Source organism: Centropristis striata, chromosome 11 (genome assembly GCF_030273125.1).
Source record: "Centropristis striata isolate RG_2023a ecotype Rhode Island chromosome 11, C.striata_1.0, whole genome shotgun sequence".
Lineage (NCBI taxonomy): Eukaryota > Metazoa > Chordata > Actinopteri > Perciformes > Serranidae > Centropristis > Centropristis striata.
The window spans coordinates 30,018,678-30,031,421 of record NC_081527.1 but is presented as its reverse complement, the minus strand read 5'-3'; the positions used below and the strand labels follow the sequence as shown (position 1 = coordinate 30,031,421).

Genomic DNA, 12,744 nt, shown 5'->3' with positions numbered 1-12,744 from the left:
AGAGGTTTTGAGTGAGAGTGTTTGGCTGATGCAGAGTGGAGAGGACGGGCAGGAGGGTTTGACCAGATCCTGTATGTAAGCTGGGCCTGAACCATTTCCAGCGAAATACACAAGAGCTAGTCTTGAAACATATCGGCATAGCTACTGGTAACCAGTGGAGGGAGCGGAGGAGTGGTGTGAAAACCATCCTAAGGTTAGAGAAAAAGAACAAGCTTTGGTGTAAGCTATTGTGATGTGGACCAGGTGGTTTGACCCTGCCAGCTGTTTTGTCACTGATTCCTACAGATACCAGCGCATTATCTTTCATAGGAAATCAATGATCTCTCCATGTGGACAGCCTGAACTTTGTCAGGCTGCTGTTTGGCTCTAGGCAGGTAGATACAGGGATTTTATTTTTTACTAGAAAACAGCTGTTGCAGCTGGAAGTAAAGCTGAGTGCAATGAGAGTGAATCAAACAGTAAATTGTGGGTTCTTAAACCAAAAAAACACAGAAAAATTATAAAATGCTCTACAGAGCTGAGGGGAACTACTAAGTTTGGTGATAGTCCATCATGTGTTACTTCCTATTAGTGCAGTGCCCATAGGAAATATGTATTTGTACATTACATGCCACACTACAACGTCTGCAACTCCATAAAACACTTACTTTAAATAAGGTACTCACACCATCCAGCACATACACATTGAACATTGATATTAGCTGGAAACTATTAGAATATTTTTGGAAAATCGAACCTTGTAGTGCACTTTAAAACTCTGAAAGATCGGTAGGCTTATATATTATATCAAAGCAGAATAGAACACAGTACTTGTGCTGCAGAAGTTGCTTCTGAAACCTCAACACGGTAGTGAGGTTAAAAGTGTATAGAACTGGAAATTATTATGCAAGTGCAGTGGTTTGAAATGTTTGAAAGAGATGAGTCAGGCGTGTAAATCCAGAGCAAATTGTGTTACTGACCAGGTGTAGGCCTATCACACAATGGGGCAGAGCTCCCCTAAAAGGGTTCTGATCGGAAACAGTGCAATGCTGCAACACTTCCTAAGTAAATAATGATTTTGAAAAATGAATTTAAAACTATCCAAAATTGAGGATGCACAACTTTGTGCCATGCGTAAGCCACATACGAAACCTTTGGTCAGCGAGATATGCTCTAGACACACATCCACACACACACACACACACACACACACAGACGCTTCTTGCTTTATAGATAGATGTGCAACACTTACTAACAATAGAAACTACCAAATAGTGCAGCTTTAAGCATCACAATGCTCTGGGTCCCTCACTCACTTTAGTGTGTCATGACAGGAACAGTGTTGCTTTTAAGGAGTATAGACTGTTACCAACAATTAATTCCTCCAAATCTCACCTCACCCTGAGTGCACCATGAACATCCATCCACAAAAATATCAAAACTCTCCTTAATTGCAATTTGCTCCCTGCACACTTGATTAATAAAGCAGTCCAAAGTCAAAATCAACAACTGCTAGACTGGAAATAACGTTTCTGAAATCTTCTTGCCATTTTATTTGGAGAAAGTGACAAGAAGTGCTTTAAATACGCTGAGCTGTTGTTCCCCAGCAAACAGAGACGAGGAGACGAGCAGCATTCTATGACAAAAAGCTGCTGCTTAAAGGCTGGACCATCAAACAGACTGAGGACTGAGCAGTGTTCTGCTTCCTTTAGTTTCCCAGGTGGTGATAATCATTCAGATCCAGATTAAACCCGTCTCACCCTCCCAGCTGATTCTGGGCTTTGATGTCGGGATAAAGCAGCAAAGCCCGTTCCCTGCAGAAAGCACCACAACAAACCATGATCTTCATTTTGTCAAAGCCTCACATCAGCATCCAGCACAGGACTCCCCAGTGGGTTTTTATGTTGGGCGAACAAACATTCACATTTATCCTTCTGGCATAAAACTTCAATACAAACAGCAACTAGAGAGGATAAAGATGGGACAGAGCAGCTACTGCATGTTCTCTTTCATTTTGTCTTGTCTCTTAGAAATTGTACCGATCCTCTTCCTGCCTCTAAACTACTCACTGATGAGATGTCTGTTAGTCTCAGCGAATCCTGCACTAAATTCCACTGCTGCAGAGTCGCTCCTTGGTAACACAGGAGTGCTGTTACCCTATTAAAAAGCATCACAAACAAACTGTCCAAGAGATGGTTTAGATCATCCTTAATAAACATCTAGTTGCATGCATCATTATCTCAAGCAGGAGCAAGAAATCCCTGACATTAATCACATTGTTTGAAATAAATTTCAAAGTGCACACATTTAAAATCAAGCTAAAAAGAGAGATTGGGCTTTAATTGTCTACTCCATCTGTCTTCTGTTTCAGGTTTTTTAATCTGGAATACCCACTCAGCCTGAGCGGAGGAGAGCAGAGGTGGATATAATGGCTTTAATTCCCAGTCATGAAGAGCTGTCTGACGGCATGGTCAAGCTGTGAAAATATTCTAAATATAGTTTACTTTTAAACTAATATTGAGATAGCTAAAATGTGTTTTGCTGCAACCCCGGTCCACAGCAGTAGCCTACATCGTGCTTCCTTCAAAGACAACAACCGCCCTTCAACAAAGCACTTGTTTTAGAAATGGATTGGATGCACGGATAAAAACAATTACTATACTTTTGGTGACATACAAAAAGGTCTCTTGAGGCCCCGTAGACCAGTGATACACACCAGATATATCTGTCACCTTACATATGGAAGTGCCACACAGGCTTACTGCAAGTGACACAAGCCAAGAATTAGACCGTGTTTCCATTTAGTAGTAACATGTGGTCTAAGTGATCCGAACACAAGTGGACAGCTCTCAGTCTGTGTTCTCCTCTCTCTCGCTCCTGATTCACATATACCAGTAAAATAAATGTGATAGTATGAATTCATTACAAGTGACAGAAAAAATAGATGAGCGAAAAACAATGAAATACAAACATTGTTTTTTGTGATTATGTGGGTTTTTTTTAGAGTGAAGACTCAAAATTGCTCCAAAATTATGTTTGACAGCCTTAATGAGTACGCACTTCCCAGGGCAGGGGGCGACAGTTGAGTAGGCGGTCTCTAATGTGGACAAGAGTCACACACCCGTTCCCACTACTATCTGAATGTGGACACATGCGGCCTGAACCAACTTCGAATGTGTTTTTTTTAAAAGATATTAAATATATATATTTTTCAAGGCTTTATTTGACAGTGTGAGAGAGAGTGAAGGGGGGAGACAGAGGGGAAGACATGTGGGAAAGGGCTCCGAGTCGGACTCGAACCCGGGCTGCCTGCTTGCGAGGTCAAAGCCTCTATGGTACGCGCTCAACCAGGAGTGTAAATACAGTGTTTTCACCTGTATTTAGAGCTGTCCACTTGTGTTCAAATCACTCAGACCACATGTCACTGCTAAATGGAAACAGGGTCTTAGTAACTGCAACAATGCAGCCACATTTCCAACAGAATTCAGTCATGTCTTGTCTCTAAGACCCTGTTTACACTTGGTTTTAAATGTGTCTTGAGCGATCGGATCACAAGTGGACAGATGAGACACATGAGACAACATCAAGCATCTCCAAGGGTGTCCAGCTGACCACTTGTGTACAGATTTAGTTACTACCTTCATTACTTCTACTTGAAGGTGAAATTACCTTGACCACATTTATTACATCACATAACAACAACAACTTGAGTCAGTAGTTGCCATCTTGCTCATAAGACCCTCATAAATGGCCAGGTAACGATATGAGTTTTCTTTGAACTGAATCTTTTATTTAAAACGAGATTAGACATCAGGTTTCACTTGCTCCCCAATCATGTGCATCAGTGTTGCGACCACACGGCCTGCATTGATGACATATTTTCCTGTTACATCCTTGTCAGGGACGCATTAGTGTTTACACACTACATGCATTTAGCACTGACCACTAGTGAGCCGATCATCCAAAACGCATTTTAAAGTGCAAAGTGGTTTCTAATATATATCTGAAACATGCTGTTTTTTTTCCAGTCGAATCCAATGTTTAGTTCCCATCTTCCCATCTCCCTTCTCATCACACATCCTGCAGCCTATAATTCATTCAGTTACTGTCAGCAGCAGAAACTCCTCCTCACCGTCTCTCCTGTTGAGTTTGGCGAAGCCAGGCGCGTGACTGCTGGACAGCTGGGACGAGCTTCTGAAGGACGACGGCGGCAGATTGGACACCAACGCGCTGTCACACACCTCTGTCAAACAATCACAAAGCAGAAAAAATACAAGGTTAGCGCTTCACACTTATCTCATGCCTGTACTGTTTTCATTCTGTGGCTCAAAACTAACAAAGGAAAATGTTTGTATTCCGGCAAATAAGATGGAATGAAAAAAAACATTATTGGCTGTTGTTTTATATGCAGATTTAAGTTAAGGATCCCTTGTCACACTCTGACCTTTGCCCTCTTCATCATTGATTCATTATGCAGCAATGCTGAAAGTAGACAAACAGAAGATTGCAGCTGCAGAGACACTACAGAGGCTGATATGTAATGTAAATAACATGCCAATTTCCATAACAAGATCGTTAAATTGCTCGGTGATCTGCAATCAGCAGCATGCATGCCAGGATCACACAGATGTTGTGTATTGTAATGCACAGATTAAAATATAAATCTATTCACGAACATTCAGTCTTCCCACAGGTTTAGAAAAGTGCACAGAAGAACCAGAAGAATTAATCACAGGTGACAGAGCACTTAAGGTTCAGAAAGGCCAATATCCAAAGTAAAAGAGCAGCAGGAGCATCACATGTTTTAGCTTCATATAAATACCATTTAGCAGCTGAGAAGAAGTGGAGTTTTATCACTGAGCTGCAGGTTTAATGTCAGCTTAGTAAAAAAAACAAGCCTTTGACATCATGCTCCAGTCTCTCAGTAGTTCACAGCAGCAGGAATGTCTCCTCGTAACACGAGCAAAAACATTTTTATGGTTCAAAATCATAAAAGTAGATGGAATGAAGCGTCCAAATTCTTCTCCAGAGTGAAAAACTCAGCGGAGAACAGAGGTCAACAGTAAAAACCATGCTGAGGACACAGTGTCAGACGCAGAAGATTATTATTATTATTATTATTATTATTATTATTATTATTATTATTATTATAATCCATCTCTTAGACTGAGAGAAAGGACAAGAGCTCACTGATGCTGAGCGGTGAAAATGATCATCACTAAAGAATGTTTCAACTCGGCCATTATGTATTTCAGCATTTATCCACTGTAATTTATAAAAGAATTCATGTGATACACAGATAAGCAGACTCAAAATGTTTTCACAGCTGTTAATATCAGCACATGAGTGGCAGAGTGGAGTCTAATCACTGAGAAGCAGCTTTAATGTTCCCCAGGTGGAAACAGGTCTTTCAGCTGTAATGACACCATATTAGATGAATGAACAGTGTAATAATGTGGATGAATGAATGTTGTAATCACATCGTGTTGTGGAGATGAATGACGTCCTGACTGGCTCATTAAAGGCTGGATCCTGATGGAGACGAATCAGTGTTGTCAGAGGAAACCTTCACATGTTTCACACTTTAATGCTTTATGGATGACCAGCTGCAATAAAAACGTCAAATATTATACATAATGTGCAATAATTATTCTTTTAATTGGCTTCTCTCTTGCGTAAGAAGCCATAAATATACTGTGTGCATTATGAATATTACATATGCAAAATTCTGAAAATGCATCACTGTACCACGTCTTTTTAAAGATATTGTGGGGAGTGTGTTGCAATTCAACTTAATCAAGAGTCCAATGAAGATAATTAATAATGTTCAGCCCTCTCTCCACCCCAATCATGTTCATACATCCTCTTTAAATGAGAATACATTTAAAATTAGGCTGGAATTTACTGTATAATGAGGCACTGCAGCTGCAAGACTGCATCGTTTATCATTTGGAGAAACTGTATACTAAACAGTAAATAGGCAACAGAAATGCAGCCTGTGGTGTAATTTTATCCTACACACACACAGATTCATGAACATGATCTCAGTAAATATTCACAGCTCTCCTCTGGAGCTCCAAACTGTGAGCTAAAGCCAAACTAACGCTGCCTCCATCCAAAGCCTCTCCGTTAATGGATGTTGTTCTCCACCGCTGAGATAAGAGCCAATTACTATGATTCACACTGCGGTCCGATCCCGGCCCACAACTCAAACAACAAGGCTTTAGCTTCGATTACTCTGTCAACATTAGTGTACTTCATCTCAACAGCACAAGGTCTTCATCCGCCTCTCGATACCCACAACGACCCCATGATTTCACCTTTTTAAACGGGAAGAACATTTAAAGAGACGCAGATCTCACAACAATGCTGGATCATTTATCTTGAGTTCCTATTGAGTTACAGCTGCCTCACTCACATCAGTGGCATTTCTAATGCAAGAATTTGTTAAACAAACAAATAAGACTACGATTTCCAGTATTTCTTACACATCAAAGATTTGATTGGTCTGAATATAAACAAATGCTTATGTGGTTTAAAGCTGCATTGACGCATTTTACCCAGGCGGCAACCTCCAGGTCTGAGCAAGGAGGCAAACCAGGAAGTGCCTTAAGCTGCATTCTACCAAAAATTCCAGCAGGGGGCGCTAAGTTGGGCTGCAAAAACATTTCTGTCCATTAATTTCAATGCAAAATGAGAAAACTCACTTGATTTATTACCTCAGAACATTTTTTTAGGACAAAACTATGGTCTCAATCACTAGTAAAAAATCTTCTTCAAGACAATTTCATGTTAATAGTTCTAATAATGGCCCCATTTAGAAGAAAATAGAGGATAAAGAATCGTATGATTTGGGGCGTGGCTACCTTTGATTGACAGGTCACTAACAAGGTGAGCCGTCATCAGGAGAGAAGCAGAGCAATGTGTATCCACGGCAACATGTCAATAAAGTTATATATAATGTTATATAGATCTAAAAAAGGACGTTTACCGGTTTGGTCTCATAACTTTGACCCTTTCACTGTATTTCATTTAGTGACAGTTTATTTGTTTTGTTCAGTAAAAATGTCTTGTTCAGCGTTTGGTTGGACTAACAGACACTCCAAGGCGTCGCTGTTCATTTTTTCAGGTAAGTAACGAACATTTTGTTTTTGTTTTTTGCTTGCCAAAATTAACATCCCAGTTAATGCTAACATGAATTAGCAGCGGCTTCTCTCAGTCAGGTTGAGGTGTAGAGAGGCTTTTAGTCAGTGATCAGATCCCTCTCGCTCCTCAACAGTCCAGATATGGTCTGCTCCCTGTATCGGAAACAAGATGGCGACGAGTGTAACGCTTCCAACGGGCAGTCCACAAACCAATGGGTCACGTCACGGTGACTACATCCATTATTTATATACAGTGTATGATTTTACCCCAGTGAAACAGGCTGTCCCTCAAAGACGACAGGCAACAAAATACAACCCACATTTACACTTTAGACTTTCCTCCACTGCCCTCTAGTGGCCATAATAACAATAAATGACGGTGATGAGGACTTTAAACGGCTAAATTAGCCTTTGGAGTGAAGGTAGCGGTGTAGGATGGGTCGAAACAAACATCGGACTTTCACCCAGGAGAACTGGGTTCCTGTCACATGTGGAAACAAAAGTAAAAAATGTGATTTAAACGTGACAGAACTCCCGTGCCTCATGTTTGGTACATCACGTTTTTACGTAACTGTTACTTCTGGTAGTCACGTCATCCTCGTATCTATTTCAGTTCCAGCATTTCCATAAATGTATTTACTGTTTTAACTGCCTTTTATAACGCCTTACGAGGAAGTTTTCTGCCCCAAACACAGATCAGTGATTTTGTAGCCTAAATTCAACCAAACTGCAGTTGTTTTTTTTCCAACCGCAAACCATATATGTATAATGACGTGTGCCATTATGGCCGTTATGAGTGGTTTTGACAAACTAAACCTATGTCGTTTTGGTTAGAGATCTTGTTGGATAAACACATTCTAATACAGATTTTTTTCTAGAAAAGGACTATTACACATGCTTGATAGATTGGGACCTGCCATTTTCCTTAGTCTCTATATTTGGCATTAAGGTTTTATGGGGTAGTTTCCAATACTAAAATGCATTTTTATTACCTTCTTAGTCAGTTCACCTACACATTTGTGTACTATGATGATGTTGTATAGTATTTCTGGCCTACTTGATTCAAGTAACATTTTAATATAGTAATTGTTTTATACATTCATAATAAGTTTGTTTGTTTTCTGTGAGTCTGAGGTGCAGTGAAGAGCAGCTGATTACTACTGACCACAATTGAACTTAAAAACATAATTTTTGGGGTTGTTCTTCTTGTGAGGACAGTATCATGTTATTTAGGATGAAACACTTGTTTTTGCTGTGACATTTTGTGGCTTTTGTAGACTTGGAAAAAACAACTTTTTGCAAACAAACCCTATTAGCAAGTATCTGCCTGGAAGTCAGCCCAACAACCCCTGAAGCCATTTGACCACATATTACACTGTTACCACAAACATGCCAGCACCAAGACAACTTTGGTTCCTCTTGTATGTTTTCACCTCCTCTCTCTCTAATCACCTTGTAGGTTTTTTTAAACAGACAAGTTGGTAGTCTTCATAACTATAATTTAAACATCAATTAATTAAAATTACATTTTCAACCTCATTTATTACTAGTGTCCCAGTGTAGTTGGTAATGCTTTATTGATGTTAAAACGCTTCACTTGGTCCCTTTAAGGGTTTCATATATACATTAAAGTCTATGAATATTCAGTGCAGCTGCTTGACAGCATCAGAAACCCTGCAGCTTGCACTCAGTGACACGAGTAGTTTCTCTTTGATGATGAAATTATGTGGCATTAACTCTATGTGAACTCTATGTCAGTCTATGAAGGACAGCTTGTGACAGAATCCTGATGTATATTACACTTTAATTAATCTTTAACAATTCTATTGTTCATAATCGAGTGATTTGAGCTTCATACATATTTAATTGGACTGTTTTAAATGCGGTGTAGCTACTTAACAGTCATCAGAAAGCCTCCAGCTCTTTGGTCCTCTGATAGTCTTTATCCCTGCAGGCTTTGACCTGACAGACACTTGTTACTGTGGGTGGCGGAGGAGCCCTCAGCGTGAAAAGCAGGTGAATTACAGTAGTCTGAAGAGGTGAAATGAGAGGGACGGCTCTCCAATGCCGAGTGCTGTAATCCCTGAGGAGATAATGTGTGGTGAGAGCACAGCCTCGCCGAGGTAACGCTCAACACAGAGAGAAAGAGAGCGGAGCAGTTTAAAAAAACACCGGGCCGGTTTTCCTCAGCTGAGCGTTGGCATTTAAGAGCCGACGTCCCTGACATTGTGACCAGTGGAGCACAAACACAGACAGCTTGGAGGAAAATGGAGCTAAATGTTGAATACCTGCTGGACTCTGCAGCCACTGAACCTCGACACTGACCCTGGCTGTGTTGGACAGAGAGCTTTCCTGAATATTAAAACCACTGCACCTTCATTCTCCGCACAAACTTCTCCTAAACAAAACACCACTTTTCTCTTTCTGTCAGCCTCGACATGTAATCAACGGTAATCTCACAAAAAAACCTTTTAGTCGTGGCATTTCAATTTAAAGGTATCTGGGTTAACAGATGAAAAAGGTTGACATTTCTGAATAAGCAGCAATATTTCCAACAAACAGTAAGAGGTTGAATATGTCAGAGTTATAATACACTCACAGCAGAAAAGGCTAAATATTTCTATGACATTAGAAAGCCTATTGTGGAGAATAAAGCCAGTAAAATAAGAGCTGTTTTGCTTCAAGTTGAGAGCACTTCAGATGCAATTACAAGAGGAAAATAGGAGAAGAGGTGATAAGTATTTCTTGACTTCTTTGCCTGTAACAGAATATAGGACATGGAAAATAACACTGATCTAATACTGGGCCGAAATATGCTGTTTCTTCCTCAGGAGAAAAAATAAAATGTGCAATGTAGAGCAGAAAACCATTATATTGACATTTGAGTGATGGGATATGGCTTCTCATCTCAATAAAATATCCTCCCATCAAATGAATGTTTAATCATTTCAGGTACCTGAGGAGGAGAGAAAGCTCGTCTATCCATCCATAGTGTCACTTTTATCGTTTGGGGTGAACAAACTGTGAATCTGACGGCAGTAAAAAGTCTCAAAAGAGTGAAGAAAAAAAATCTTTGGAGTGCCAGGGCCTTGGCACTGTCAGGGACAATTAATCACCGCTGACATGATAGGCAGACTAATGCTTGGCACAGGAGAGACAGAGAGAGAGAGACCACAGCTCAGTCACCTGCATTGTCCACTTCTTTACTGTTTTGCTAAATAACAAAGTGCCCACTGAGTCCATGACAGAGCTGGAGACCCTGAATACCGATGAGCTCCATCCATCACCTCCACAAACAGCAGCGAACAGAAGGTCCCGCACTTCAGAGCTCTATAGTCCCCACAAATCCAGAGTTCAGTGCCTCTCACTTCTTGTTTGGCCATTCAGAGCGTGTAGCAGTAAGCAGGATAATGAGGCTCCAGCGACGCTTGTTTTTGCTCCAGAGCACTAACAATCATCCCAGAGCAGAAAACGTCAATGTTCATTTTACTAATCTGCACAACTTCTACCTCCAGGTTGACCTGAAGAGATCCGGGTGGAAGAAGTGGAGGAATATAAAAATAGTGTTGTGTTTTTTTGTAACTTGATGGAACACTTGGATGTCTTAATAAGTTGACTTCAACTTTTTCGGTCTTTTAAAATAATTGTATTAGATCACAACATGAGTGTGCAGAGAGCATCCGTCAACATAAATAAGACTTTCTATTTTAAGTCTGTTTACCACATTTCATTTCAACAAACACTAGCAGAGCGTCTTCTGTAAATAAGAAAAACTATGATTATTTTAATCGCAGACTAATCTGTTTTTGTTTTTTTTTACAATTTATCCATTGATCATTTGCAAGAATATTGGAAAACAGGGACAAATAGTTTCATCTCTTCAAATAACTTTAATCCAATCTACAGTCCAAAACCCAAAGAGTTCTCAACTAGAATGGCGATGGTGCATTCACAAGCTCCTCAAAGGGTCCCCTTTCCAAAATGGAGAAGTCGTTTTTCAAACATCAGTGTGTTCTTTAAGTCATAATGTTGAATCCACTTGGGCGCTATGTGTGTTTTATTGCTCAGAGCATTAAAACAGCATGTTGTTAGCTGTTTCCATTATTTGTGTAACAACAAAGAGCAATAAAAAGCTGCTCAGATGAGTCATGAAATGTGATGGTGACGGAAAAAATGTCAGATTTTTAGACAGCATGAATGCAGCATAAATGCCCTATAACTCAATGTTAACAAAAGTGAAAAATAATGTGTTATCAACTGCATTATTAGGATTTGCTCCACAATGTAATGACCCATGTTACACCCTTTTTTTTTAACCAAGTTTCATGAATATGGGGCCAGTAGTTTTTCTTAATCCTGCAGACAAACAAGTATACTGATTTAATCTTGAGATCTTTAAGAGCTATTCCATATTTAAACAAGTGTATAAATTGTATATAAAACTGTAGGACTTTCACGCTCTCAACACTGTCTAGGCAACAAGTTTACTACACTTGGATTTTGCAGGGATTTACTTTGAAATGTGTTATTCCGCTGTACTGCAAGATTTTGCAGTTTTAATTGCTTGTGAGTCCTGAAAAGTGTTTTGTTTTGTTCCCACTTGCCACAAAATCAAATGCAAAGTTCAAATGTTCCCAACACATCTTTAATTATGCCAAACAGAGGCAATATTTTCAAATGTTGATTAAAAACAGTGATTGACACATTTTAAGTATCTATATGACAGACAGAGATTACCACACTGACACAAATGAGACACAAAAAAAATGGGCTCATTAAAGAAACATGCATCAGCTCTAAAGATCAACAGCAAATAATAACCACCAGTTTTTTTATTGACTTCATACACCACGTTGGATTTATATTCCGGCCGTGATAGATAGAACAAGCTGATTAAAACTGCTGAATTATTCAACAGGAGCCAGTATCTGTTCTGAAGCTGCCTGTGGCCCGACTTGTTAATTGATTAATTGAAATGCAGAGCGGCGTACTGTGCTAACTAATACCCCGAAGGTAAGGACATGGCAGGAGCTCTCCTCTCCTAGTTTAATTAGCATTGCTTTGACACATAATTAATAGCACAGGATGAGAGAATCTGATCCGGCTTCACACCAGCATATGGCACCTTCCATCTACAGCCGCACTTCAGCTGCAAAACTGCACCGAGGTGTTTAATGCTGTTTATTAAATGACACCAGAGGAATGATTTTACATATTTTAGGATACTGTTAACATAAATCATGTTTTCCTGTATGTAGATTATTTACACTTGTGCTGGAAGCAGACTGTAAGACTGCTAAAAGCCTACGAAGAGACACAGCACACATACTGTATAGGCTTTGATTGGAGTTGCTGTTCAAACCCCTGAAGGACTCGCTCATTTGTGCTGCAATTAAAGCAGGAAAGGTAAAGAAATTTAATTGAGAAATGACACAAAACATGTTTAAAATGGGGCTGCACGGTGGAGTCGTGGTTAGCAGTCTCGCCTCACAGCAAGACGGTCGCCGGTTCAACTCCAGCCTGCGGCTCTTCTGTGTGGAGTTCGCATGTTCTCCCTGTGTCAGCGTGGGTTCTCTCCGGGTACTCCGGCTTCCTCCCACAGTACAAAAAACATGCACTT

General features: G+C 40.0%; 1 protein-coding gene across 1 annotated transcript in view; it reads right to left on the bottom strand.

Moving 5' to 3' along the window:
• Positions 1-12,744, bottom strand: part of LOC131980034 (contactin-associated protein-like 4) — a 148,764-nt gene that overhangs the window by 112,429 nt on the left and 23,591 nt on the right. The window contains exon 2 of the mRNA XM_059344168.1: positions 4,112-4,222. Coding sequence (XP_059200151.1) covers positions 4,112-4,222 — 111 coding nt within the window. The remainder of the gene's footprint in view (positions 1-4,111; positions 4,223-12,744) is intronic.